Source organism: Eulemur rufifrons, chromosome 2, assembly GCF_041146395.1.
Source record: "Eulemur rufifrons isolate Redbay chromosome 2, OSU_ERuf_1, whole genome shotgun sequence".
Taxonomy (NCBI): domain Eukaryota; kingdom Metazoa; phylum Chordata; class Mammalia; order Primates; family Lemuridae; genus Eulemur; species Eulemur rufifrons.
In genome coordinates this window covers 17,238,241-17,265,903 of record NC_090984.1, presented here as the reverse complement: position 1 = coordinate 17,265,903, position 27,663 = coordinate 17,238,241, and the positions used below count along the sequence as shown (strand labels likewise).

The following is a 27,663-nucleotide window of genomic DNA, read 5'->3' as shown; positions in this document are numbered from 1 at the left end:
CAGAAGGGATCTCCCTCCTTCCCCCGTTCCTCCGCCAACCCCCAGCCTGGCAGCCACGGAGAGATGACAACTACCTCCGCGGCTTTCGCTGTCCGCAGGCTTCACCTGGATTGGCCGCGCCATCTGCGGAGAAAGGGGGGAGGGGAAGTCAAGGCCGGCAGTGGGGGTGTCCCGCCTCAGCACCCACCACCCCACTAACCACCCCAGTCAAACCAAATGGCATCACAATCCCACCTACAGGGCGGGAACTGTCTGGCAAACTCTTAGCCTTCAAAACCCCCCAAATGATATCCTTTCCTCCAGAAGGAGCCTCCTTGCCTCCCCAAATGTGATAAATTGTTTGCAAAGGTGGCCCCATTCCTATATGTGATGCGACACTGCAGTTCCTACCATGGAGAACTGGAGTCTACTTCCCCATCCCTGGCATCTGGACTAGACTATGTGACTTGCTGTGACCAAGAGAATATGGTGGAAGTTAAGTTGTGGGAGTTCTAAGCCTAGGCCTCAAGAGACCTTGTGGTTTCCATTCTTGACCTCTCGGAATCTTGAGATTGTCAGGTGGACAAACTTCTGGAAAGGAGAGGACCTTATAGAGAGAGAGATCCCACTGACAGACAGCACCTGGGAGTGAGGCCGTCCTGGCCCAGCGGGGCCCAGTCAGGTCTCAACTGACTGCAGCTGCACAAATGGCCCCAGGAGAGGCCAGAGGAAGAGCTGCCCAGCTGAACCCAGGCACAGCTCATTGACCCACAGAACCATGAACAAGTAAACTGGTCAGGGTGCTTTATTACTCAGCAATAGCTGACTGATACACCAAGGTAGCTATTTTTAGCCAGTTCCTAAGAGTATTAGGTGCAGGGACTGTCATACCTGAGTGGACCACCCTGCCATCTGGATTAATTTTCTGTCCCCAACCCCAGGCACTGAAAATGATATTCAATGGAAGAAATCCTCACTACCCCCACCCTCACAACATATCCAGTCCTGAATATGGGCTAATTTGGATATTTGAGAACCGGCTTAAGGGATGTGAGAGGTGGGGAGGCATTTGCTTCCTCACTGTCCTAGGACAGAATCCTCCTACCAAACTGATATTGCTGGTGAACTCCTACTCATTCTTCAAAACCCAACTTAAAAGCCCCCATGAAAGCACTCTTCCCACCCCTCAAGGCTCCTTCCTCCCTCTGCCTCAGGGCTGGAAGGGTCTATGTCTTGCTCTGTCTCCCTACAGACTGGGGACTGCAACATCACCCCACACGGGGCAGAGGAACCTGATAAACAGTATGAGCTAGAAGGGAGGAAATGGCCAACTTCCACCGACATACAAAGGCACCTGGAATTGCAACCAGTGCTGGTCTCAGACCCTTTCCCAGCCCAGACAATCTCGAAATGGGTCCCCAGGCCCACCGAGCCCTCTGGGCTGTGAAGTTCCCTTTCTACAGCTCTGACTTTGGAGGCTTGGCACAGAGACAGCGCTTGATAAATGTCAGATTTTCTCATCCCAGCACAGCCGCCCAAGAAGCTTCAGAGAGAGACGCGGTTTTCACCCCATTTTACAGATGTCAAAATCAAGGCCGGGAGAGAAGTTATTTGTGTAAGGCCAGGGCAGGTGAAGCCTTCTGGAACTCCAGGTTCGGTGATCTCCCCCCTCATCCCCCCCAGGAGGGCCCCCTCCCCATCTCTGAACCCCAAAGTCCCCTCCCGTCTGAATTCCTTCCCCTGTGACATGACCCCAGCTCCACGTCCACACTTCTTCCCTGACCCCTCCCTCATTCTGCGCCCCCTTCCTTAGTGCTCATTTCCCTCCGCCTCCCCGAACCCCTCCCCCTACGGAGGCCCTTCCCCCTCCCCGGACCCCCTCCCGGTTTCTGACTGTGCGTCCCAGGCGGGAGAGAGGCCGCTGCCTGCCTGATCCAGTGTTCCCAATTCTCCCAGCCCAACCTTCCTGCCACCCCGCGACACCCTCAGAGGGACCCTGACCACCTGGGAAAAGGCGAACCCACGCCTCCCTTCCCCCACCCAGTCAGCCGGATCGCCCCCTCCCCAACACACACACACACACACACACACACAGCCGGGCCCTTCCACCTGGGTACCACACCCTGCGAGCTGGAGGAGGCACGAGGGGAGACGGTTTCAACCAGATGGGACCGGCTTGTGGGCTGGGGACAGACTGGAGGTGTTAAGGGAGAGGGGGGGACCACCTGAGCTCCAGCGTCCTATTCCCCCCACCCTTCCCACCCCGCCTCCGCTGGCCCTCACCTCCTCCCCCCTCCCAGCACCTTGGGCAGATGAGGATGGGGTTGCCATGGCAACGCTGATTCACCACACGGAAGCTGGCAATTGTTGTTGCCATGGAAACCGCCTCTTAGGGGCGAGCCCAGCTCCTGCCTTGCACAAAAGAGATATTTAAATATAATCTTCTGGCGATGGCTGTACTGAGGGAGGGAGGCAGGGAGGGAGGGGCGGCCGCTGGGAGGGAATCTGCCCCCTATCTCCGAACCCTCCACCCCCCACCCCATCCTGGGGCCTCGGGGTGCCGGCTCCCCACCTCCCCCGCCCGCCGCGGAGCGGAGCCGCCTCCTGCTGCGAGGTCCCCTCCCCCTCCGGGGTCAGCTGGGCGGCGGGAGGAGGGGGCGTCCGGTCTGGTCCGGCGCAGAGAGGCCGGGCGCGCAGCCCCCTCCTCTCCGGGCCCCCGCTCCCGCGCCGAGCTCGGCCCGGCCGTGCCCACCCCGCGGCCCGGCGCCCGCCTTACCCGCCGGCCTGGAGACGCGCGCCAGGCTGGCATCCACGTGCCGCCGCCCGGCCGCCCGGGCGCACAGCGCGCACACGCCGCACGCGCGCTCCCCGCGCCCCGCGCCCGCCGGGCCCTGCCCGCGCTGCCCGCCAGCCGGGAGGAGGCGTGCCAGGCGGGGATCTGGGTCTCCCCGCACCCCACCCCTCCTGTCGCCCCTGCCCGCCCAGCTGGCTCTGCCCACCTCCTTCCGCTCCCTCTCTCCATCTGTCCCACCGAGGTCTCTGCCGAGTGCCCTCCTCCCTCCTCCACCTTCTCTGGCTCCCCATTGCTGCCTCTCCTCCCTGCTCCCTCCCTCCCTCTTTGCAATAATCAACACACTCCCAGTGTGCCCCGTGCTACCCCAGGGAGAACCCCTTCCCCCGCTGGTCTGGAGGGGTAGACAGAACCAGAGGCAGACCCTCTCATGGGACTGGCGTGCAAAGAGCAATCAGGGCTGGAGCAGAGGACAGCAAAGAGCCAAAGGCTGTCCTGGGGCTGCACCAACCAAAGATGGAAAATCTGCAGTGGGTTTTGCAGTAGGTGTAGGAGTTTGGGGAGGGTGGGAACAATTTCTCATCGTGAAGCAATACCTACATCTGCTGACCCATTTAATGTCCAAACAACTTTATGAGATGGAGAAACATTCACTCCTATTTTACAAATGAGCAAACCAAGGCCGGAAAAAAGGGAGAGAAGTCCCCTGAGGACCCAGCCATCCCTCCAGCTGAGGGGTCCTGTGGACTGGGGGGAGTCTTGGGACTTTGGGATGTGGGTGGGCATGCCCTAGGTGGCTGAGATGTCCCTCCCCTGCCCCCAGCTTGCTGGGTGATTCCAGCCAAGCCACACACCATTGGAAAAGCAGAGTCCTTTATGTCTGACCTGTATGTGTTAGAAATGGGAAACTGAGGCTCCAGGGGGAGGCCAGGATTCTCGTGGATTTGCAAAGTTGTGCCTTTGGACAATTCGGGGTCCAGAGGAGGCCCCGAATGGGTTGCTTCTAGGAGGTGTGAAAGGGTAGGAAACAGGTGGAACCCCTTCTGGGCTGCCCCAGCCACCACTCCATCTTCCTCCCTTCCTGTGTCCTGCCCAGCCTCTGTCAAATACCCCGACCAAGCCCCTCCCCTGCTCTAAATGCACCTATAGCTCCCTACTGCGCTTGGGGTAGAGTGCCAGCTCCCCATCCTAGCATTTGAGGCCCCTGTGCTGCTCCGCCCATCATTCCTCCCCCTGCCTCCTGCCATACCACCTCAGACATTGCCTGTGAACTCGCCAGGCTAGAATGCACCCTCTGCACCCCATCCTCACCCCTCGAATGCCACCTCCTCCCTGAAGCCTTCCCATCACCATCCATCTGCTTTGGTTGCTCTGTCCACAGGCATCACCTCCATCTCGAGCCCTCCCCCCCCCGCCCCCCCGCGACACACACGCGGCCACTTATCTGGGTGAGTGAGCTCCCAGGAGCAGAGGCCTAGGGACGCAGGGCTCTGCAACCCCCTTGTCCCCACCAAGAGAGCCCAGCACAAGGCCCGCAAGTGACAACTGAAGTGACACGAGACAAGACCTGCGGTTTCCAGACCAGTGAGACCCAGACCCTTTCCCTACTGGCCAGGAGCATGTTGGGCACAGTGCCTGGCGCCAGAAGTAACCCAAGAGCTGGTGGCAGGCAGTGTCTTACTACCCGATATCGCCACAGGCCCAGAAAGACAGCTCAGCTCGCCCGGGGCCGTGCATTCATTTGTTTAGCGCGGATGTGTCGAGCTCGGGTCCTGTGTTCAGCACCTGGCACGTGTCACCTCACAGAACCCTCAAGACTCCTCTACGGTCCCATTTTATGGGTGAGGAAACTGAGGCCTTGGGGAGGTCAAATCATCAGGCATTTGGCATTGTGAGGCCCCCTGCCCATTCCCAGGGCCGAGTCCTGCAGCGAGGAGGTGGGCGTGTGGGGCAGCTCCTGCCAGGCGGGCACAGAAGGGAGTTGCACGAGGACACCCAGCTCACGGCGTCTGCCACGTCTGAGTGGCGGGGGGACTCACAACCGTACAAATTCATCCCTTTCCGGGGTGATGGGATGAGCAGGGGACAGCTGAGGGGGCCAGTGGGTCCCTAAGACTCACTTAAGAAAGAGACAAGAGCGGGAGCTGGACGCGCTGCCCCCTACCACCCAGGGTGGGATGCCCCCGTCTCCAGGCTCCAGGGCTGGGAGGAGGTGGCATCCCCAGGCGTGACAGCCGGGCAGTCAGCCTGGATCCCAGGGTCCCGCAGTCCCTTCCAGGTTCTATTCTGGGACTCCGTTATTCAATCTAGGATGCTGCTCCAGAATGCTGAGATTTGATTAAACTGCATCCCCCACGGACACTGCTGTCACACCACGCAGGGAGCCGGAAAAGGGGCATTCTGTTGACTGGGGGGGGAGGGAGGGGGAAGCTCAGCTGTGCCGGGAGGAGGGAGGGGACCACAGAGGTGGCAAATGACCTGGGTCACTCCACTCCTGGTATATAGAGATAGACAGACATTTCCCTCCAACACACACACACACACATGGTTGGGTTTTTGTTATTTGCAGAGGGAGGCAGGGTGAAGGAGAGACGGTGGCTGCTGCCTTGGTGTCCTGCACGCCGGGCTGTGCCCCGACACACGGGCTGTGCGTGTGCAGGCGTGTGCGGGCACGTGAGCCGGCTGGGTGGGCTTTTCCGGCACGGGGCGCACCTCGTGCTCCAGCTCCCAGCGGAGAAGCCTTCAGGGGAGGCTCAGGCGAGCGTGCTCAGACGCCCCAGTGTCCCCATCCACCCCTCACGAGCCTCCCGCTCTGGTTCCAAAAGCTGACTACACGTCTGCAGGTGTTCCCGAGGGAGGACGGGTGGCTCACCTCCAAAGTCAATCCCTCCACTAAGATCTGTGATCTGACATGCTGGGCATAGGCTCAAGAAAAATGTGACCCGTATTTGCCAAAAAAAAAAAAAAACCAAAAAAACCCTCAAGGGTTTCTATTTGTCGCACCAAATTTCTCCGTCGACAGGAGCATGCATAAATAAATGACGTCTTCACGCCGTGGAATACTACACAGTAATGAAAAGTAGTCACAGATCTGTGGCGAAAGTCACAGATCCACGCCACCACGTGGGTGGGTCTCCTCCTCATGCTCCACGGGGCAAGAAGGCGCACAGAGAAGATGACCTAGACTGTTACCCCATTCACATTAGGTCCACAGGAACACAGGCAAAAGCCACCTGATATTTTAGGGATATATTTAAAAGCAAGGATTTGTTACCACAAAAGTCAGGAGAGTGGCTCCTTCCACAGAAAGAAAGGGACTCCGACTTAGGAGCAGGGATGGGGTGGTTTGCAGGGCACCGGCTGCATCGTGGTAACGGAGGTGTTTGTTTTGTGATTATTTGTGTTATGTATACTCTTCTGTAAGTGCATAGCATTTTAAATTTTTTTTTTTAAGAGACAGGATCTTGCTCTGTTGGCCAGGCTGGAGTGCAGTGGTGTGATCACGGCTCACTGCAGCCTCCAACTCCTGGGCTCAAGCGAGCCTCCTGCCTCAGCCTCCCGAGTAGCTGAGACTACTAAGTGTGCCACCACACCCTACTAATTTCTTTTTATTTTTTTGTAGAGACAGGATCTTGCTATGTTGCCCAGGCTGGTCTTAGACTCCTGTCCTCAAGCAATCCTGCTGCCTCGGCCTCTCAAAGTGCTGGGATCACAGGCATGAGCCATCGAGCCTGGCCTTAAATTTTTAAGAACTATTTTTGCAAAAGCCAGGCTCCACTCTCAAAGAATGCAGCTCAGGCCTGGGGGTGGGGGATGTGGAACACTTGGGCTCGGATGGGGCCGGCTGATCTCATCTCAGGGGCAGCTGTGAGCTGCCTCCTTCTTATTTGTCCAACATGTGCCCCTGCCTCCGGGAGAGTGGAGTTCAACTTGCAAGAAACTGACCCAGAAAAGCCAGAGGTAAAAGGCCCATGGAGTCGGGTGGATCTGAGCTGTGGCCATCTCCTTGCTGGGTGACCTTGGACAAGCCCCTTCCCCTCTCTGAGCCACAGTCCAACGGAGCTAGCAGCAGCCCCAGGCTCCCAGGCTGACTAGGCAGTGAGGCAGTGCAGGAGACAGGGAACATGCACACCCCAGGCCCCTGCGGAAGGCTGGGGAAACTGAGCCCAGAGAGAGTGGGACATTGCTGGAGACCCCACCCCCACCCACGAGCTGGCATCGAAGAGAGACCTTGAACCCCGAAATCTGGAGATATTATGACACTACATGTACATGCCCACTTTCTCTGAGAGATCCCTGTACCTCTCATTTTTGTGGTACTGCAGGGTCTTGCACGTAATGATATATAATACATGATATAGCATAGATATAGATACATAGATAAATAGGTGGACGTTGATTGGATTAATCTTGCCTTTCCCTTATTCTGGATTCTAGACCCTAGATCTATCCTGTCCAATATGGTAGCTGGCCCCCAGTTTAGAACATTCTAAACCTATGCTGTTTAACACAGCAGCTGACCCCTGGTCTAGAATATTCTAGATCTGTGCTGTCCAATATGGTAGCTGGTCCCCAGTCTAGACCATTCTAGATCTCTGCTAACACAGCAGCTGACCCCTGGTCTAGAATATTCTAGATCTGTGCTGTCCAATATGGTAGCTGCTCCTCCCGTCTAGAACATTCTAGATCTGTGATGTTGTAACACAGTGGCTGGCCTTCTGGTCTAGAACATTCTAGATCTGTGTTGTCCAAAACTGAAACTATTAGCTACGTATGGTGGTTTAAGTTTAAATTTATTAAAATTAAGTAACATTAAATATTCAGTTCCTGAGTCACACTTGTCCCAACTCAAAGGTTCAACAGCCACATGGCACGAGTGGTCCCCATACCATATAGCACAGAGAACATTTCTATCATTGCAGAATGTTGTATTGACAGTGCCGGTCTAGAACAGGGCTCAGCAAACTACCGCCCATGATCCCGTTTTGGCCCACTTCCTGTGTTTGTTAATAAAGTTTTATTGGCACACAACCATGTCCATTCATTTACTTGTGTCTATGGCTGCTATTATATTTTCAGTAGCTGCCACAGAGGTCATATGGCCCACAAAGCCAAAAAATATTTACCCTCTGACCATTTATGGAAAAAGTTTACTGACCCTAGGTCTAGAACATTTTGGAACAATACTGTCCAATACAGAAGCCACCAGCCACAGGTGGCTACTGAGCACTTGAAATGTGGCTTGTGCAATCAAAGAACGGAATTTTAAACTTTGCTTCATTATAATTAATATAAATATAACTTTTTATTTAGGGTTTTTTTTTTTTTTCTTTTGAGACAGAGTCTCGCTTTGTTGCCTGGGCTAGAGTGAGTGCCGTGGCGTCAGCCTAGCTCACAGCAACCTCAAACTCCTGGGCTCAAGCGATCCTCCTGCCTCAGCCTCCCGAGTAGCTGGGACTACAGGCATGTGCCACCATGCCCGGCTAATTTTTTCTATATATATTTTAGTTGGCCAGATAATTTCTTTCTATTTTTAGTAGAGACGAAGTCTCGCTCTTGCTCAGGCTGGTCTCGAACTCCTGACCTTGAACGATCCACCCGCCTTGGCCTCCCAGAGTGCTAGCAGTTTTTTTTTTTAAGGGGCACTATGTTGCCCAAGTTGGATTCAAACTCTTGGACTCAAGTAATCCGCCCGCCTCAGCTTCCTGAGTAGCCGGACTACAGGTGCACACCACCACGCCCAGCTAATTTTTTTAATTTTTTATACAGATGAGGTCTCGCTATGTTGTCCAGGCTGGATTCAAATTCCTGGACTCAAGCAATCCTCCCACCTTGGCCTCCCAAAGTGCTGGGATTACAGCCGTGAGCCACTGCACCTGGCCATATATATAAATTTAAATCTAAACACGGATACCTGATTTTTTTTTTTTTTTTGAGACAAGGTCTTCCTCTGTTGCCCTAGCTAGAGTACAGTGGTGTGATCACAGCTCACAGCAACCTCAGACTCCTCGGTTCAAGTGATCCTCCCACTTCAGGCTCCCGAGTAGCTGGGACTACAGGCGTGTGCCACCATGCCCAGCTAATTTTTCTATTTTTAGTAGATTTTTGTATTGACTGCACACTGACACAACAGGATTTCAGAGATATTGGGTTAAATGAAATATATTATTATGATTCTTTTTATCTTTTAAATGTTGCTCCTGGAAACATTTAAATTATATATGTAGGCCGGGCGCGGTGGCTCACGCCTATAATCCTAGCACTCTGGGAGGCCGAGGTGGGCGGATCGTTTGAGCTCAGGAGTTCGAGACCAGCCTGAGCAAGAGCGAGACCCCATCTCTACTAAAAATAGAAAGAAATTATATGGACAGCTAAAAATATATATAGAAAAAATTAGCCGGGCATGGTGGTGCATGCCTGTAGTCCCAGCTACTTGGGAGGCTGAGACAGGAGGATCGCTTGAGCTCAGGAGTTTGAGGTTGCTGTGAGCTAGGCTGACGCCACGGCACTCACTCTAGCCTGGGCAACAGAGTGAGACTCTGTCTCAAAAAAAAAAAAAAAAAAAAAAGAAAATACTCTAAAAAAAAAATAAATTATATATGTAGCTCTCATTATATTTCTATTAGATATAACACTGTTCTAGAACATTCACCTGCTCTTTATTCTCCTAGGCAGGGTCTCTCCCCCTCCGCACTGTGGACAGTGGGGCTGGATCATTGTCTGGGGTGGGACCGTCCTGGGCACTGCAGGTGCTGGGCAGTGTCCCTGCCTCCACCCACCTCATGCAGGAGCAGCCCCCAGTGTGACAACCACAGATGTCCCCAGACTTTGTCCGGTGTCCCTTGGTGGGGGGTGGAATCGCCCCTCATTGAACACCACTCCTAACCTAAGCTAAACGCTTCATTAGTCAACAGAGGCTCTTGTGCGCTCCCACATTCGGTAGCGTGCTGGGCGTGTTCCTGCCACCCGTCTTGGTACAACCCGTCCCCGCACCACCCCCATCTCTGCCTGCATCTGTCAGAAATGCTCCCGTCTCTCAAGACTCAGCCCCAATGCCCCCTCCTCCAAGGAGCCATCCCATTTGCCCCCTGCTAAATCGTCCACGTGGGCTACCTGCTTCTCCCTCTCGATGCTGTCCCCTTATATCTGGTCATTCATTCTGTGGTCGCCCCCTGGAGTGAGCTGAATGATGGCCACCCGCCACCCCCCAAAGAAGATTAGTCCAAGTTCTAACCCTGGGACCCTGTGATTGTGACCTCATTTGGAAAAGGGGTCTTTGTGGCTGTAATTAAGTGAAGGATCTTGAGACGTGGGGTGAGCCCTAGATCCAATGACAGGTGTCCTTGTAAGAGAAAATCGGAGGGAAATTTGAGAGACATATTCACAGAGAGGAAGGCCACGTCACACCACATCAGCAGGGAGTGTGGCTCTGCTGACACCTTGATTTTGGACTTCTGGATTCCAGAACTGTGAGAGAACGCCTTTCTGTCACTTTAAGACCCCCAGTTTGTGATGTGGTCTGGCCTCGGGGCCTTTGCACAGGCTGTTCCCTCTGCCAGGAGTGCCCTTCCCACGGGTAGCGCAGGGCTCCCTGCCTCCCTGCTTCATCACCTCCTCAGAGAGGCCTTCCCTGGCCACCCCCACCCCGAGTCACTGCTCTGAAAATCACCCCTATTATCTTCTCTCAACGTCGTCCTCACTGTTGGAAGTTCTCATCTGTTTACTTATTTTTTTGTTTGTACCGTGTCCCCCTTCCTGCCTAAATCAGGTGCTCAATAAATGTTGAAGGAACTAATAGGTGCGGAGGACCCAGTCCAAGGTCTGTCCTCGAGGGGCTCCCAATCTGGGGGAGACAGAGCCAGACACGGACAGCCCCAGCCCTGAGGGATCATGGGTGGGGCATCGGGGTGTGGCCTTGGAGGCGGGGTAGGAATTCCTGGGGCGGGAAAAGCCGTTTCCCATGAGGCCTTGCGCATGACCTTAGGGGTCAGTGTCCCGGCTGGGTTCTCGGTGTCGGGGGAGTGAGGGATTTCTAAGAACTAGGGATGGCCAGAGGCCAAAATACAAGGATTTAACATCTCCAAAAATAGCATCTGCTTTGCACTCTCACGTCTTGAATTCTTTCTTTGCAGCCCCTTCAGATGGAGATGGTGATGCCCATTTTGGAGATAAGGAAAGCAGACTGGAGGGAAAGGCACTTGTCCGAAGGCATGCAACCTGGAGGGGTGGAGCTGAGACATGAGCTCAGGGGTCACAGCGGTGGGGAGAGGCTCTGGGGAGAAGGACGTGGGGACCACAGGCTACAGCGGTGAAGGGGAGGGGGCAGGAGAGTCTGATGCCCAGGAACTGAGGAGGAGAAACTGGTTCAAAGGGGATGCCACAGTTGGTCTGAGCCCTGCTGGGTCTGGGGGACCTGGGGCACAGCTGCAGAGTCACTCAGGAGGTGACCAGACACAGAGCTGGTGAGGGAAGTTTAGCACAGTGCCAGGGAAACAACAGGTGACCATAAAAATCCAGCCATCTGTTGGATTTTTCAGGTGCTGGCAGAAGATCCAAGGGAAATGGATGGATGGATGGACAGATGGGTGATGGGTGGCTGGATAAGTAGGTGATGGATGGAGGATGGACAGATGGCTGTGCGAATGGATAGAAGGATGGGTGGGTAGATGGGTGGTTGGTTGGGTGGGTGGAGAGGGATGGATAGGTGTCTGGGTGGGTGGGTGGATGAGTAGATGGATGAATGGATGGGTGATAGACAGGAAGATGAGTGATAGACGGGTGGGTAGGTGGGCAGGTGGGTGCATGGGCAGATGGGTCATGGATGGAAGGATGGATGCATGGACAGATGGAAGCATTGGATTTATGGGCTGACCCAAGGAGAGTAGGCAAGGAAAGAAGAGCAGAGGACCCTCACGACTGACAGCAAGAAGGAGCTGCTGGTAAGTATGACATCATCTCATCCCAAGGCGGCCTCAGACCCAGGAGACCAGCATGGCAAGAAGAACTGGTGTGTGAGGAGAGAGGCTTCGCAGCTTCCGGTTCTTCCACCCTCTTCCATCTTCCCTTCTGGCTCCAGTGGAGCCCGGAACCCAGCTCTGCACCCACCATGGAGGGAACTGGTTCCCAAACCCCCAAGGCCTCAGGCAGTGGAAGGGAAACTGGCTTTGGGTCTCAGTGACCCCATCAGGGAAATGGGATGAGGGAACGAATGGGGAAGAGGTACTTAGCTGGGAGGGACTCCTAGAAGTGTTGATAAATCTCCAGGTACATATGGATTTTTCTGGACAGAGGGTCCAAGCTTCCAGCCACGCAAAAATATGGTCCACTACGCTTAGCAGAATTGGCCAACAGCACAAAGATCTGATCACTATCCCGCCAGGCCCTGCCCCTTCCCCTCCCTTCTCTCCCCTCCTCCCTCTTTCCCTCTCCTCACTCTGCTCCAGCCACTCTGGCTTCCTTGCTGTACCTTCAACATGCCAGGCACAGTCCTGCCCAGGGCCTTTGCACAGGCTGTTCTCTTTGCCTTCTAGTGCCTCCTCATCCTTCAGGTCTCAGCCCAAGGACAGCCACGCTGTGAGTCAGGCACCTTTGTGCAGTATGCAATCTGCACAACCACACACTGCCGTGAACTACACACACAGTAGGCACTCAATAAACGCTCACTCTGGTGATGGTTTCTATCCCTCTGCCTGTAGAACTCACAGCTGATCCCAGGAAGGGCCTCAGCCCCCATCCTAGGCCAAGAGCAGCCCCTCCATCTCCTCCTCTCTAGACACCATGCAGGACTCACCCCGGGCAAGGTCTTCTGCTCGTGCAGGGCAGTCTGAGCTTTGATGGCGGAATCCCTGGCACAGTAGGTGAGGAAGGCACAGCCTAGAGGGGAGAGAAACCGGGGTGTTAAGAAACCAGCACGCTTGCACACCCCTGTTCATAGCAGCCGCGTGTTCACAGCAGCATGACAGCCAAAAGGTGGAACCAACGCAAGTGTCCATCGATGGATAAACACGACGTGCTCCATCCACACAATGGAATATTATTCACTCTTAAAACAGGAGGCTCTGACACAGGCTACAGCATGGATGGACCCTGAGGACATGGTGCTCAGTGAGAGACGCCAGACACAGAAGGACAAATCCTGTGTGATTCCACTCACAGAAGGTCCCTAGAGGCGTCAGATCCACAGAGACAGGAAGTAGGATGGTGGGTGCCGGGGCTGGGGAGGGGGTGGGGAGTGAGTGTTTCATGGGGACAGAGCGTCAGTTGGGAAGATGAGAAAGTTCTGGAGACGGAGGGTGGTGACGGCTGCACAACACTGTACATGTGCTCAATGCCACTGAATGGCGCACTTAAAAATGGTTAAAATGGTCAATTTTATGTTGTGTGCATTATACTGTCATTTTTAAAAATAAAAAGAGAAGAGGACGCTGGAGCCACCTGTTTTGGAGGGGACAGTGACAGTGGCTCAGCAACCACCACCCCCACCACACACACCTATGCTCCCCAAAGCGTGAGACAGGGAGGGGGACAGAGGAGGCCGGGCTGTTGATGACGTCAGTGGCTGGTGCTCTGAGATTCTGAGCCCGCTGGGCGAGGTGGGGTCAGGGGGCTTGGGGGCGTGAGCGGAGCTGCTCCCCAGGGGGGTCATGGCGGGGTGGGGCACCCGTAGTCCCAAGGAGACGGGAGACCCCAGCACTGGACTAGGGTGCAGCAGACTCTGCCGCTGACCTGCACTGTGGCCTTGAATTAGGCGCCGCCTCTCTCTGGGCCTCAGTTTCCCCCATCAGAGAGGATGGTCCACGCACGAGAGCCGCAGGGTGGACCTACCACGGGGCGGGGGCGGGGCTTGAGGGGGTGTGGTGCGGCCGCAGAGGGCAGGGCCAATCAGGAGAGGCGAGGGGCGGGGCCTGAGGGGGTGGTGCGGCCGCAGACGGCAGGGCCAACCAGGAGAGGCGAGGGGTGGGGCCAGCCCTGGAGTGGTCCAGAGCGAGGCTGTGATTGGACGACATCCTTGGCTAGGGAAGAGGTGGTTGCAGGCAGGGAGTCCAGGTGTCCTGGGATGGACACAGGAATCTGGGCCCCAGCGCAAGGCCCTGCCCTCTGACCTCTGTGCACCTGTTTTGCTGCCTGTGAAATGAGACCATTGCTGGCTGCTCTGATGCCCTGGGACCCTCTGGTTCTCTATCTCTCTGCCTGCCCCCACCCAGGGACCCCCTGAGCAGGAGCTGATTAAAGCGGCCTCCTGCTGAGCTGCCAGCGCCCAGCTGCGGGCTCCCACCAGCTGGGCCGAGTGGTGGGGAGGGGTCCCCATCCCGGGTCTGCAAGTCCCCTCGACCCCTGGGGGGGGAATGGCGGGGAGGGGACCAGGCAGACCTTAAACGGGTTTCTAGCATTTTACTGTATTTTATTTTTAAGTGTCCCTGCTAGAATCACCAAGATTTGTAGCATTTTAAAAAACATTTGTGGTGGGAATGGAAAATGGTATGGCTGCCGTGGGAAACAATTTGACAGTTCCTCAAAAACTAAACATAGAATTACCACATGACCCAGCAATTGCACTTCGGGTATACATTCAAAAGAACTGAAAGCAGAAAGGAAAACAGATAGTTGTCTAACAGTGTTGACAGCAGCACTGTTCACAATAGCCAAAAGGCAGAAGCCACCCAAGTGTCCACGGATGGGTGACAAACACAACGCGATCCATCCACACAGTGGGATGTTATCCATTCTGAAAATGGAAGGGAATTCTGACACCTGCTTCAACGTGGATGAGCCTTGAGAACATTATTCTTGGCGAAATCAGTGAAAAACACAAATCCTGTGTGATTCCACTCACAGGAGGTCCCTAGAGGCATCAGATCCACAGAGACAGGAAGTAGGACGGTGGGTGCCAGGGGCTGGGGAGGGGGTGGGGAGCGAGTGTTTTATGGGGACAGAGTTTCAGTTTGGGAAGATGAGAAAGTTCTGGAGACGGAAGGGTGTGATGGTTGCACAACCACGTGAATGTGCTTAATGCCACTGAGCTGTGCACATAAAAATGGTTAAGATTGTACATTTTATGTTATGTGTATTTTAACACAATAAAAATTGTCATTGAGATATATTACAATCACATCACTCTGAAAAGTGCAAACACGTAAGTGTACAATGTAACAAATAATTATACCCTTATAACCATCTCCCAGCTCAAGAAATAGAATGTGGCAGCCACCATGAAGCCACCAGAAGCCTGGGTGCCCCCACCCCATCACAGCCTCTACCCTGGCTCTTGTGACAAGATTTCATTGTGGCTTCTTGCCCTGCGTGCATCACTGAACAACGTCATTGAGTGCTTTCTGGTTTTGAACCTACATAAATGGAATCATAGCATATGTACACCTTTGTGTGTGACTTCTTTCACTCCATGTACACGCAACAACACGTGGTTGTGTGTAGCAGGGGTTAATTCCTTCTTGTTGTTTTGCAGTATTTTATCCTATGGATATACTATGAATTGTTTATCCACTCTCCTGGCATTTGGGTTGTTTGCTGTTTGGGGCTATTATGAATAGACCGCTATGGAACATTCTTGTCTATATATTTTCATGCACAAAGGCACACCCAGGAATGGAATTGCTGGTTATAACGTGGGCATAGGCTTAACTTTTATTGATTCTTTCAAATAGTTTTCCAAAGTGGGTTGTACCAATGTCTAGTTTTATTAGTGCTGCATCTTCACTAACCCTTGGTTTTGCCAACCTTTTGAATGTTAGTCATTTAATGGGCGTGTCATTGTATGTCACTGAGGTTTTCATGTACATTCCTATAGTTGTTAATGAAGTTGGGCACCTCGTCGCTTTGTAGGGGCTCTTTATATCGAGTCTGTGTGCTAATCTTTTGTTGTTTTATGTGACTCAAGCATCTTCTACCATTCCTTGGCTTGTCTGTATTCACTTCTTGATGTTTCTATTTTCAGAATTTTATTCCCCAAGATCTTCCAAAAAAATAATAATCACACTAAGACAACTAGCATTAAGGCCTGAGAAAAGTCAAGCATTATCAGCAAGAAATTGGGCTTCAGGCAGTTGTAAAATAATGGCAAAAAAAAATGTCCCTCCAGCCTGAGCAAGAGCAAGACCCTGTGTCTACCAAAAAAGAGAAAAATTAGCCAGGTGTGGTGGCTGCCCCTGTAATCCCAGCACTTTGGGAAGCTGAGGCAGGAGGATCACTTGAGCCCAGGAGTTGGAGGCTGCAGTGAGCTAGGCTGACACCACTGCACTCCAGCCTGGGTGACAGAGCAAGACCCTGTCTCAAAAAAACAATTTAAAAGTGTCCTTCCTAGGATTTTTTTTTCCTTTTTTTTTGCCTGTGGCGTCTGCAGGACTCGAAGGGTGGTGGCGCAGGGAGGATAAGGGTGAGTCCCCTGAGCAGCCTTTAAGGCCGGCAGCCCCAGACAGACAACACAGGCAGGCGCACAAAAACCCGCGAGCCGCTGTCCCTGGTGCTGAATGCTTTCTCATGGCTTTCCTCGTCTCCCGGCCCAATCTCTTCTTGGCCTCTTAGCTTGTCTTTTCCAGCTGGTGAAAATGTGTGATGTTTACCCATTTCTGGACAATTAGAGGCTTGATTTATAGATCCTCTCATGGGTCGAATGTGCCCCACCGCAAATGACAAGTTGCTGTCCTAATCTCCAGGACCTCAGAGTTGGACCTTGTTTGGAAACAGGGTCGTTGCAGATGGAGTTAGTTGAGATGAGGTCATTAGGATGGGCCCTGATCCAGACGCCAAGACACATGCGGGGAGAACGCCACGTGATGGAGGAGGCAGAGATCGGGGTGATGTGTCTACACGCCAAGGAACACCAAGGATGCAGCCACCACCAGGAGCCGGGAAAGGCCTGGGACAGATTCTCCTTCACAGCCTTAGAAGGAACCAGCCCTGCCCACACCTTCCTCTTGAACTTCTGGCCTCCAGAACTGTGAGAGGATAAATTTCTGTTGTCTAAGACACCCAGCTTGTGGCACGTTGTCACAGCAACCCTAGCAAACTTATACAGTTCCCACTCAGCACAGACTCTCAGCGATGTTAATGAAGTTCATTGGTTTTTGATACTAACCAGCACTCCACTCTCCAGACCCAAGGGCATTATCAGGGACTGAGAGGCACAGCATCCTTGGGGATCGAGAGATACGCTCAATGGATTAAAATTTCCTAATAACTAGATCTGCCTCATCATAGCTCTCTTGGGAGGGAGGGAGTTCCCCGTCCCTGGAGGTAAGCAAGAAAAGCCTCCCCAGAGAGGAAACCTCACCACTGGGGAATCCTGAGGGTCCCTCCTCACGTTGAGATCCCCCGCCCTCTGCCCCAAGATCTGAGCTTCATGACTCATAATGTTGTAATAACAATGATAATAGTTGATGCGGATTGAGCACCAGGCATATCACAGGACACTTTGCCCACATGAATCCTTTGAGTCCTCAGATTAGCCCAAGAGAATGGCATCCTTATTTCTAGTCTCATCCTCATTTTACAGATGGGGAAACTGAGGCACCGGCCATTGACAAAACAAGACTTTGCCATAAACAAGCTCCGTATACTTACGGCAATACAAGGAGAAAAACAACATTAAAAAAATAAAGGAAGTGGCAGAGAGAGGACTTGGGCTCAGCCCTGAGTGACCCCACCCCGCAAGGACACCCCTTTCTCCATCCCCGAGGATGCTTTTTCTGGGGAAGTGACTCTTTCTCTGTGGTCTCTCTGCAGCAACGGGTCCCTGCTCAGCCCGGGGACAACACCCTGCTTGGTGACACAGAGACAAGGCGGAGCCTGACAGAGCCCCTTGTATGGCCAGCCTGGGGCCAGGGAGGGCGGCGGGGTTGGGGAAAGTTCAGAGGGCAGCAGGTGGCTCTGCCTGAAGTGTGCGGCGAGAGGTGGGAGACGCCACTGGAGGGGACAGGGGTGAAGGGCGGCGGGGATGGGGGAGAAGGATGCCTAGGACTGGCTCGGATGGTGGGGTCTGAATGATGCCCCCCCCCACAAAAAGATATGTCCATCCTGGAACCTGGACTGTGGCCTTATTTGAAAAAAAGGGTCTTTGCAGATTTATTTAAGGATCTTGAGATGAGATCCTCCTCGATTAAGGTGGGCCACAAATCCAATGACAAGTGTCCTCATAAGAGACAGAAGACAGGTGCAGGGGAGACGGCTGTGTGGAGACCGAGGCAGAGACTGGAGCGACATGGCCACAAGCCAAGGACCCCTGGAGGAGGTAGGAAGGACCCTCCCCTGGAGCTCCCAGAGGGAGCGTGGCCCTGCCCACGATGCCGCATCACAGGACCTCAGACTTTTGGCCTCCAGGACCATGAGAGAAGAAATGTCAGCTGCTTCAACCCTCCTAGTTTTGTGGTCAGCCCTAGATGGCCCTAGGACACGAACCCAGATGGGGAGCCAGTGGTCCTGTGTGTGATCTGGGCCACTGTGAACCTCAGTCTCTTCATCTGTAAGGTGGGCACCTTCTCCCCACCATTGAAAGCTCTCTGTGGTTTGCCCTGCTTGCCTGGCTCCTCTGGGAGTCACAGCCCCATGTTTGGGGGGCACCTGTATCATGAAGTAACCCCATAATAATTCAATATATCTACAAACCAAACACTTGGCTTCTAGACATGCTCCACCTCTGTCCTAAAATGTTAAATAGTTTGGGGTGAATTCCGGGGAAGCATTTTGGAAGAAAGATGCGGAGCCCCTTTTGGGCCCTGCTGGATCTGAGGGTTTAGGGAATGTTACAGACAGTACCTCCCGGAACTGGTGAAAACTCCCCCAAACAGCCCAGCAAGGGAGCACCAACCGTGTGCACAGGCCTCTACCCTGCCCAAATCATCACTCTACCCATCGGCTATTTTTGTCCCCATATTCCAGAGGAGCGAACCAAGCCCAGAGAGCTTAAGCAGCTTTCCTGGGGCCACACAGCGAACCAGAAACAACCTCTAGTTTTGAACCCAAACTTGGGGGTTGGGTGGATAAAGTGCTTCCAAGTTTCAGAAAATTCCAGAGCATTGGGGCGGACTCCTTAAACCACCAAGGCTTGGTATGCTGATCGAATGGTCTAAAAAGCATAATCATAAACCACAAAATTGTTTAAAAATGAAAAGAAAACAAAAACTAGTTTTTCCTCCTTATGATTCATAGTCCTCAACTTCACGCATGAGTCTGCGACTTTCGTCCCTTCCCTGGGAACTTGGCAGGTCCAGGACTGACCCCGGACAGACGGTGGCACGTCCCTGGCTATGCCCTGACCCCGGCCACACCCAAGGCTTAGTCTCTCACTGACCCGCACAACCTCATCCCCGTCTTTGCCTCCTCGACCTTCAAGTCCCAGTTGACGAGCCCCCTCCCCTAGGAATCCTCCCCACCCCCAATCAGTGAGGGCTCAGGCACCCCCAGGGGCTGTCCCCGTGCCTGTGGGTCTCCCACCTGGGCTGTGATTTCCCAGTTCTATAACACATGGTCACTTCTCACAGCGTCCGCACTGGCCAGCACCAGCCCAGTCCCCTCCGCCCTGGTCCCCCATGGTCTGTCTTCCCCAAAGTTGCCACCAGGAGCACCTATGAGCACCTGTGTCAGGGCCTAGCCCTTCTCTGCCCACAGCCCTCCATGGCTCCCACCTCCCTCAGGGTCAAAGCCCATTGCAAGTCCTCCCTGCAACCTCAGGGCCCTCTACAACCTGCCCGTCCCCTCCCTTCCCTCCCCTCCTCCCTCTGCTCCAGCCACACGGGTCTCCTCACTGTGCCACCCACATGCCAGGCGCCACGAGGACAGAGGTTTGTACAGGTTTTGTTTAGGGCTGGGTCCCTGTGGCCTGCACAATACCAGACACACAGAAGGTGCCCAATAAATACTTGCTGAATGAATTGAGTTATTTTTTGTCTAAACTGACCTGCTCAGATCCAAACTACTTCCTCCAAAGCAGCGACCGCATTCAATCCATTCTAACCCCTGCTCTGCCTGCCACACCTTGCATGCAGTTATTCACTATTTCCTGAGCACCTATTATGCACCAGCTGTGTGCAGGAGAGACAGAGAAAAGAAAGACACTGCTGTTTTTCTCCTTCTCTTCCCAGCCAGCGTGCCAGTCCCATCTCAAACCCCTTTGATCCCGAACCCCCTGCGTGCCAGGGTCCCATACCCTTGGTCTTTCACCTCAGCTCTGTCACCTCGTGGTGAAAGATGAGGATCGCAGCCAGCCCAGTGTCTGCCTGCTGTGTGATCTTGGGCCAGTCGCTTAACCTCTCTGAGCCCTCACTTTCTCATCCACAAAATGGGACTCACGGTATCATGCACTGAGAAATACACAAAAGCCTCCCTTCTCTACCATCCACCTCTCCTCCTTCATCGTCTCAGCCCAAAGTTGTCTCCCTCCATAACTGGGGACAGCAAGACAGACAGGCTTTCTCTCCCTGTTTACTGTCCCTGCCTGCATGAATGCATGGGTTCCTGATCAAGAGGGCAGGGGCTGCGTTCCTGGCCTCCCACCCCTGCACCCTGCATCAGGCATTCTGCCTCCCAGGTGACCTCTGACCTCCCTGCCTTCACCAAGCCTGACATGTGGGGGCTTTTGAGGGCTCATTCTGGACCCCTGATCTCTCGTCTGCAGGCATCTTGACTAATCCCATGGCTTTAGTCCCCATCATGACACCAGCGATTCCTCCTCCCATGCACTTACCCACCTGTCCACACACCTGCCCATCCACCCATCCACCCATTATCCATTCACTTTATCCACCCTTCCACCCAAACATTCACTTACCCATCTGTCCCTTCCACCTATTCCATCCCTGCCATCCATCCATTATTTAGACATTTATTCATCCATTCATCCATCCATCCATGTATCCATTTGTCCACCTACCAATCCACCTGCCCACTTGTCCATCCACCCATCCACCCAGCCAGCCATCCTCCCATCCAACCATCCAGACATCCATTAATATTCCATCTACCCGTCAACCATCCATTCATCCATTGTTCCATCTACGCATCTATTTCTCCATCCATCCACCCACCTACCTACCCATCATCTATTCATCCACCCACCCACCCATCCATCCTTCCATCTGTCCCCCCCACCCATCCATCCATCCTCCCATCTGTCCACCCTCCCATCCACCCACCCATCCATCCTCCCATCCACCCATCCAGACATCCATTAATATTCCATCCAGACATCCATTAATATTCCATCCACCCATCAACCAACCATTCATCCATGTCTCCATCTACTCATCTATTTCTCCACCCATTCACCCACCCACCCACCCATCTACCCATCTATTCATCCACCCACCCACCCATCTATCCTCCCATCTGTCCATCCAACCATCCATCCTCCCATCCACCCATCCAGCCATCCATTAATATTCCATCCACCCGTCATCCATCCATTCATCCATTTCTCCATCTACTCATCTATTTCTCCATCCATCATCCATCCACCCACCCATCTACCCATCTATTCATCCACCCACCCACTCATCCATCCTCCCATCTGTCCACCCACCCACCCATCCATCCTCCCATCTGTCCACCTACCCACCCATCCATCCATCCTCCCATCTGTCCACACCCCCACCCATCCATCCATCCTCCCACCCATCCAGCCATCCTCCCATCTGCCCATCCATCCACCTACTGATCCATCCACCCATCCATTAATGGATATTCCACCCACCCATCATTCATTCATCCATCCATTTCTCCATCTACTCATCTATTTCTCTATCCATCTATCCATCTATACACCTACTGATCCACCCACCCATCCATCCATCCACCCACCCACCCATCTATTCATCCACCCATCCACCCATCCTTCCATCCACCTACCCACTCACCCATCTATTCATCCATCCATCCATTCACCTACCCACCCATCCACTAATCCATTCAAGCCTTCCATCCACCTACCCACTTTTTCATCCATCAAAACCACTCATACATCCACTGAGTCATTGCTATCCACCCACCCATCCATCCACGTCTGCATCCATTGGTTCACATATCCATCCACCTACCCACCTGTCAGCCATTCCCCCTCCCCCATCCTCCCGCCTCCCACTCCCTCGTGCCCTTGTACATCCACACGCTCCACTTCAACATGGTGAACAGGACACAGCCTCTGCCCTCAAAGAGCTTACATGTCCGTGATGACGACCATAACCCCAGACCACGTGGACTTTTGCTAGGTCAACATCTTTCAAACCTACCAGCCGCTCCCTCTGGCCCTGGTCACCTTTAAGTCCAGCATCAGAGGCTCTTCAGGGTCCAGCCCATGCTGACTCTGCAGCCTCACCTCCCATGTCTTCCTGAATTCCTCCTCTACCCCAGATTCATAAATTCACCTTCACACCTCCAGGCCTCTGCAAATCCACTCCCCCTGTGCATATCCAGGGAGGCAGAGACATCCATCTTATCTCGTTCACTGCCATGTTCCATGCCCATCACAGGGCCTGGAACACAATAAGTGTTTCTGTGAAGGCACAAATGAGATTCTTTCTCTGCCTGGAAAGCTCCTATTGATCCTTCAAAGCCTCATTTCTAATGCCCCTCCTCCATACAGTTGGATTCCCCAGGCAGAGCCCCCACTTCCTTATCCAGTTCCCTCAACCCTGCATCCCTCCATCTGACCCAGCCCTGACCACTGTGACCATAGCTGTTGATGTCTGGCTACAGCTTTAGCTCTCTCTTGCCCAGTACAAGGCAAGGGCCCACAGGGCTTTCAGGGAGTGTTAGCTGAATGAATGAATGAACATAGTCCTACTGGGTGTTTGCAGTGGCCAAGGCCTCATTTGCCAATATGAGGCCTCACATAGGCTTGAAATAGGTTTGTTTCAGGGACAACATCCTGAGTCCAGCCCCAATGGACAGCCCGTGGAAGAAGGGGACCCTGGGGCTCGAAAGACCACTTACTCCTTCCCCACGAGGGCAAAAACTCCATCCTCCCCTCACCTACGACTGCCCAGAGTTCATGCTCCTCTGAGCCTTTGCATATATGGTTCCCTCTGTCAGGAACACCTTTCCCTACCTTCGCACCCTTCAGGTCTCAGTGCACTCACGTAACATGCCCAGCACCCTCCAACCAGGCACATACTGTGTGCTCGGCCCCATGTCAAGAGCGCCACTGCCATTTCAGTTCTCCCCTGCTCCGTTTCCTCTGAAACAGGAGGCCCCACTGAAGCTCAGAGAGGTTAAGATACCTGCCCGAGGCCACACAGCTGGTAAGACGCAGAGAAACCACATTCATCTCAATGGCAAGCTCTCAACCGCTCTGCCACCCGGAGTGCCTCCTCCTGGAAGCCCCCCTGCCTCCACTCCTGCAAGAGCAGGACCTCCTCTGGGTTGTCACTGCCCGTGTGCATGTTTCCACCATCACATTCCTGAGCTCGACGCCTTCACACCTGTTTCCTCAGCCATCTCCCTCCTCCACGCTAAAACCCTGGGGGGAGGAGCCGTCTAGGTACAGGGCGAGGAACGGATTTGATCTGCTTTGCCCAACTCTGTGTCCCAGGGTCTAGAGCAGGGCCTGGTACACAGCAAGTGCTCAATAATGGCTTGTCACATGGATGGAGGGATTAATGTCTAGCCCACTCCCTTGTGAATTCCATAAGGGATCCCTGCTCATGACGGCTCTGCACAAATGCTGGAATACAGTAGGCGTTCAATAAATGTTCTCTGCCTGAATGGCAGATGGACGGACAGGAGGGGGCAGAAACGATGTCACAGTCACAGGTGTGCAGCCTCAGGGGCCGCATGAAAATCTGTTAAATAAAGAATGGGCAGCTGGGGAAACTGAGGCCCAGAGAGGGGCATGCCTAGCTGGAAGCCACAGCGCCCCAGGTGAGGGTCGCTTCCGTGCACACTTAAGCCAGCTGGTCTTTGGTGACTCAGCCCCAGCCCCCTGCTGCTGTCCCCACAGCCACCACCAGGAGAGCCAACTGCTCCTCAGTCCCCCTATGCCAGGCCTCGCCCGCCACTGCCGCTGTCTCCCTGGGGCTGGCGTCACACTCGGAATGTCACGCCTCAGAGCTCAGCCTGCCACAGCCTTCCCTCCCCCTCCTCCCGGGAGCCGCGACAGCAGCTGGTGCTCCCATGGAAACCGCGGGCCCCCACCCGGCCCCCGCCATGGCCCCCCCAACCTGCACCGTCCCGGGTGCAACCTCGCTTTAAGACAAATATTGTCATTAACATGCAAATGCATATGCGATTGCCATAAATGGGGGGCCGGTGGCGGGGCCTGGACTTGCACCACCGCGTATCCCGGGCAGGGTGGGCATCAACACGCGGTCCCAGTGAGGGAGAGAGGGACACCGGCTCTCAGGGCACCTCGAGGCCCCCTCGGGTGGAGGGAGGGTCTCGGGGCAGGGCACTGCAGTGGGGGCGGTGGGAGCCCCAACCCCAGCGTCCAGTTCCTGGCCTGAGCCCTGGCCTGGGGTGGGGGTCCTTCCTGGGGAGCCCCCCTCGCTCTGGAGGAGGCACAGATCTGGGGACTGTGGGGAGGGGAGCGGGCCTGTGGCTTCCCTGTCCCACCCCTTGTCCATCTCTCTTCAACCCCCCCTCCCTGTCTCTGCATCCCTTTGTCTCTGTCTCTCTCTTAAAAACAAAAAAGCCCAGGGCCGATGGGCGGTGGGCCTGCCCTTTTTTGGAGAACGGTCCCATGCCCGCCCCATTGCTGGGGACAGACCTCCTGGTCTCTGGTGGCCTCAGCGCGGCCCCTAGGAATCGCACTGACCCTATGCCACCCTTGGCTGTGGCTGTCAGGGGCTGTCACGGCCCCCTCCCCTGCTAACACCATCTTTGCAGGGGCCTCACTCTCGGCTTGGCGGAACCTGTCACCACTTTGTCACACAGACACAGACACTTCTGCTTCCCCTGGCCTGGGAGGGGACAGGTGGGTGATGGGGGCCTCATTCTGGCCAGTCCTGGCACCTCATATGTGCCTCTCTGGGCCTCAGTTTCCCTGAAATGAGCTCTGACACCTCAGCAGCGATCCCTTCCATGGGGGGGCGGGGAGGGAGACGACCCCGTGAGTGAATGATGACGCAGGGTGGCCTCTCTGTGCCGGGTCCCTGGAGCCAGCAGACCTTCAAGGAATGTTTTCACTCTGGTTCTTGCCCAGCCTCATGGGACACCCCCAGCATCCGGGGAACCCAGAGGCTATGGGGGCACGTGCTGCCTTTAGGGGGATTTCTGGGGTCTGCGCCCCATGGCCCGCTGCCCTTGGCCGGCGCCACGGGCTGCAGGTTCCACGTAACATGCCGGCTCCCCGGAAACCAAGCCAAGTAAGACACGTGTTGGCAGGAGGTGCCTGGACTGGCTCCCCTCCCTGGAACCCTAATTTCCTCATTCATTCTTCTACCTCCCTTTGGCTGAGGCCCAGAGACGGGCAGCCACTAGCCAGAAGCCACACAGCTGAGCCCCAGTCACAGGCCTGGGTCACAGACACTGGCCCTCGAGACGCCCCCACCTCCTGGTCACCCCTCCACGCCCACCTGCCAAGCAGCCTTAGGGGAAGGCCAGGTAAAGTCCAGCCAGGCCCGTGCGAGTGGGCAGGGGTCCCCTGCCCCGAGAGGACATGAAGCCCCTCCCTTGCTACCCCCAGCCCCTGCGTCTCGGGGACACAGACAGACCCAGGCCCCCTCAAAAGTGGAGGGTGGTGGCCTGCTGTCAGGGACGCCATGTTTATAATTCTCACCCTCCAAGGAAAGATCGCCCATGGAGAAGACCCCACGGTGCCTCAGAATCCCAACTCTCCGAGCAGAGACCAACAACTCCACAGACACCGGCCCTGCTCCGTGGACAGTAGGGAAACTGAGGCTCAGGTCCGGGGAAACACTCAGCGCCAGCCCTCACCCCTCACCTCTCCCTGGCCAGGGATTTCCACAGGAGATTTAACAGTGAGCGGGGGGAGGGGCCGCCTGCACCCCAGCTGCCTCTCTGACCCGCTCGCCAAGGGCCTGTCAATGCAGCGTGCCGGGCCACGTGGGCTGTCGGATTCCCCCTGAATCTTTCTAGAAATGGGCGCTTCAGACATACCAGGGCTGCAGGGCGGTGGGGAAAGCCCTCCAGCCGTCCACAGACCCCAGAGCGCGACCCACAGCTGCGTGCGAGCCCCCTCTGCCCAGGCCCTCTCCCCCAGGCCACACGGAGGAGTCAGATTTTTCAGGCCCAATTTTTTTTGGGGGGGGAGTGATGGTTGGTTTTGAAAAGAGGTAGGGGATGGAGAGAGGGGTTCTTCCCTCCCCCTCAAGGTACCAGCTGGAGGGGCTGGCTGCTGAAGTGACAGGCCTGGGCTCCATCCCACCGGACCCTCCCTGTGGCCTTCCTGGCCCTGTCATTCATTCATTCAGTAAACACGTATTCATGCTTACCATGCACGCAACCAACCGCGGTGGGCCCCAAATAGGTCACAGGCCCTGGTCCTTCCCCAGGGCCTCTCTGGGGTCTTGCAAGAGGATGGGGGCCCAGGGGTGTCCAGCACAAAGCCTTTGAAGTCCCCACCCCGAGTTCCCAACACCTGACAGGAAGCCTGTCAAAGCCGCCCAAATCAGGCGCTGGGCCCACAATCTGAGCCAAGGGCCGGGACACACACACGACCGCTGGGCACCCCTCCCTGCCGGGATGCCATCAGAGGGCCGCTCAGGTGGGAGGCAGGCAGGCGGGCAGGCGGGCAGGCCTCTCCCGCTGGGCTCTGAGGTCGCCCACGCCTCCCTCCTCCACCCTGCCCAGCCCGGGATTTGGGCTCTGCCCGGATGGACGGTCCAATCTCATTGTCTCAGGCTCCAGACCCCCATGCCGGGCTAGCAGCCTCCGCCACTGTCAACTTCAGCCAAAGGTGGACGCAGGGAGCAGGCAGGGAAGAGGAACGGAGGGGTTGGGGGGGTGCAGACCCCAGCAGAGCAGGGCCAGGGGGTGGGCAGTCGGGGAGAGGGGGGACATTTCAACCACCCCCAGCCCCCACCCCAGAGCAGGCTCCATTGCTGGCGCCCCCCACCCTCTCTTTCTTTGTAGTTACCGATTAGCTTGGGGTCCTGGGCATCTGTGTCCCCTGTGTCCCCGGCAGCCGGGCCGGCCCTGCCCCCGCTGACCTGGCTTTGTGCAAATGGCCAAAGCAATGGAGTCCAGAGGTGCAAACTTCCCCGACGGGCCTCGCCAGGGGTGGGGGTGGGGGGAGGCCGAATGAATGGGGAGGGGTGCCGGGAGGGGTGGTGGTGGTCCAGGAGGCTGCCCCGGCGGCACAGGGGCAGGAGAGAGTGGGTGAGGGAGGACGGGGTGGGGGTCCGGGGGGGAAGGAGGGAGAGGGAGGGGGGAGAGAGGGGCAGGATGCAGGTGGCGGGGAGAACAGGGAGGTCGAGGGAGACGGGAGAGGAGAGAAAGGGAGAGGAGAGGCGCGGAGGGGAGGCAGCAGGGGGGGGAGGCTCGGAGCTGTCACGGCGCCCCCGGAGCGGGAGGGGCAGGACGTGGGGGGGCGGAGGGCGAAGCGCAGGGACGGGAGGTGGGGAGGGGGCGCGCCCACCTTTGTGCATGCCCGTGGGGGGCGCCCACCTTTGTGCATGCCCCTATTGGGAGGGTGCCCACCTTTAAGCATGCCCGTGGGGGGGGCGCCCACCTTTGTGCATGCCCGTGTAGGGGTCCTTGAGCACCGTGAGCTCGTAGATGCGGCCGAACTGCTCGAACAGCGGCTTGAGGTCCTTCTCATCCAGGTTGCGCGGGATCTGGCCCACGAACAGCTTGATGGCGTCCAGGTCCTTCATGCCGTCGGGCCGCCCGCCGGGGCCCTCGGGCGCGCTGCCGCCCACGGGCGAGGGCCGCGGCTGCAGGAGCTGGGGCTGCCGCCTGCGCGCCTCGCCCTCCGTCAGCCGGGCCAT

At 55.5% G+C, this 27,663-nt stretch overlaps 1 protein-coding gene across 11 annotated transcripts in view; it reads right to left on the bottom strand.

Moving 5' to 3' along the window:
- CELF5 (CUGBP Elav-like family member 5) overlaps positions 1 to 27,663 on the bottom strand; it is a 41,383-nt gene extending 13,720 nt beyond the window's left edge. For 6 of the 11 annotated variants that reach the window (XM_069497653.1, XM_069497656.1, XM_069497686.1 and 3 more), the window contains exons 1-3: positions 27,405 to 27,549; positions 12,561 to 12,643; positions 75 to 123 (exon numbers count right to left, since the gene is read on the bottom strand). In XM_069497653.1, coding sequence (XP_069353754.1) covers positions 75 to 123; positions 12,561 to 12,643; positions 27,405 to 27,549 — 277 coding nt within the window. Of the gene's footprint in view, positions 1 to 68; positions 124 to 12,560; positions 12,644 to 27,404 lie in introns of all 11 variants that reach the window. The other 5 variants (XM_069497654.1, XM_069497668.1, XM_069497655.1 and 2 more) reach the window with 2 other exon arrangements.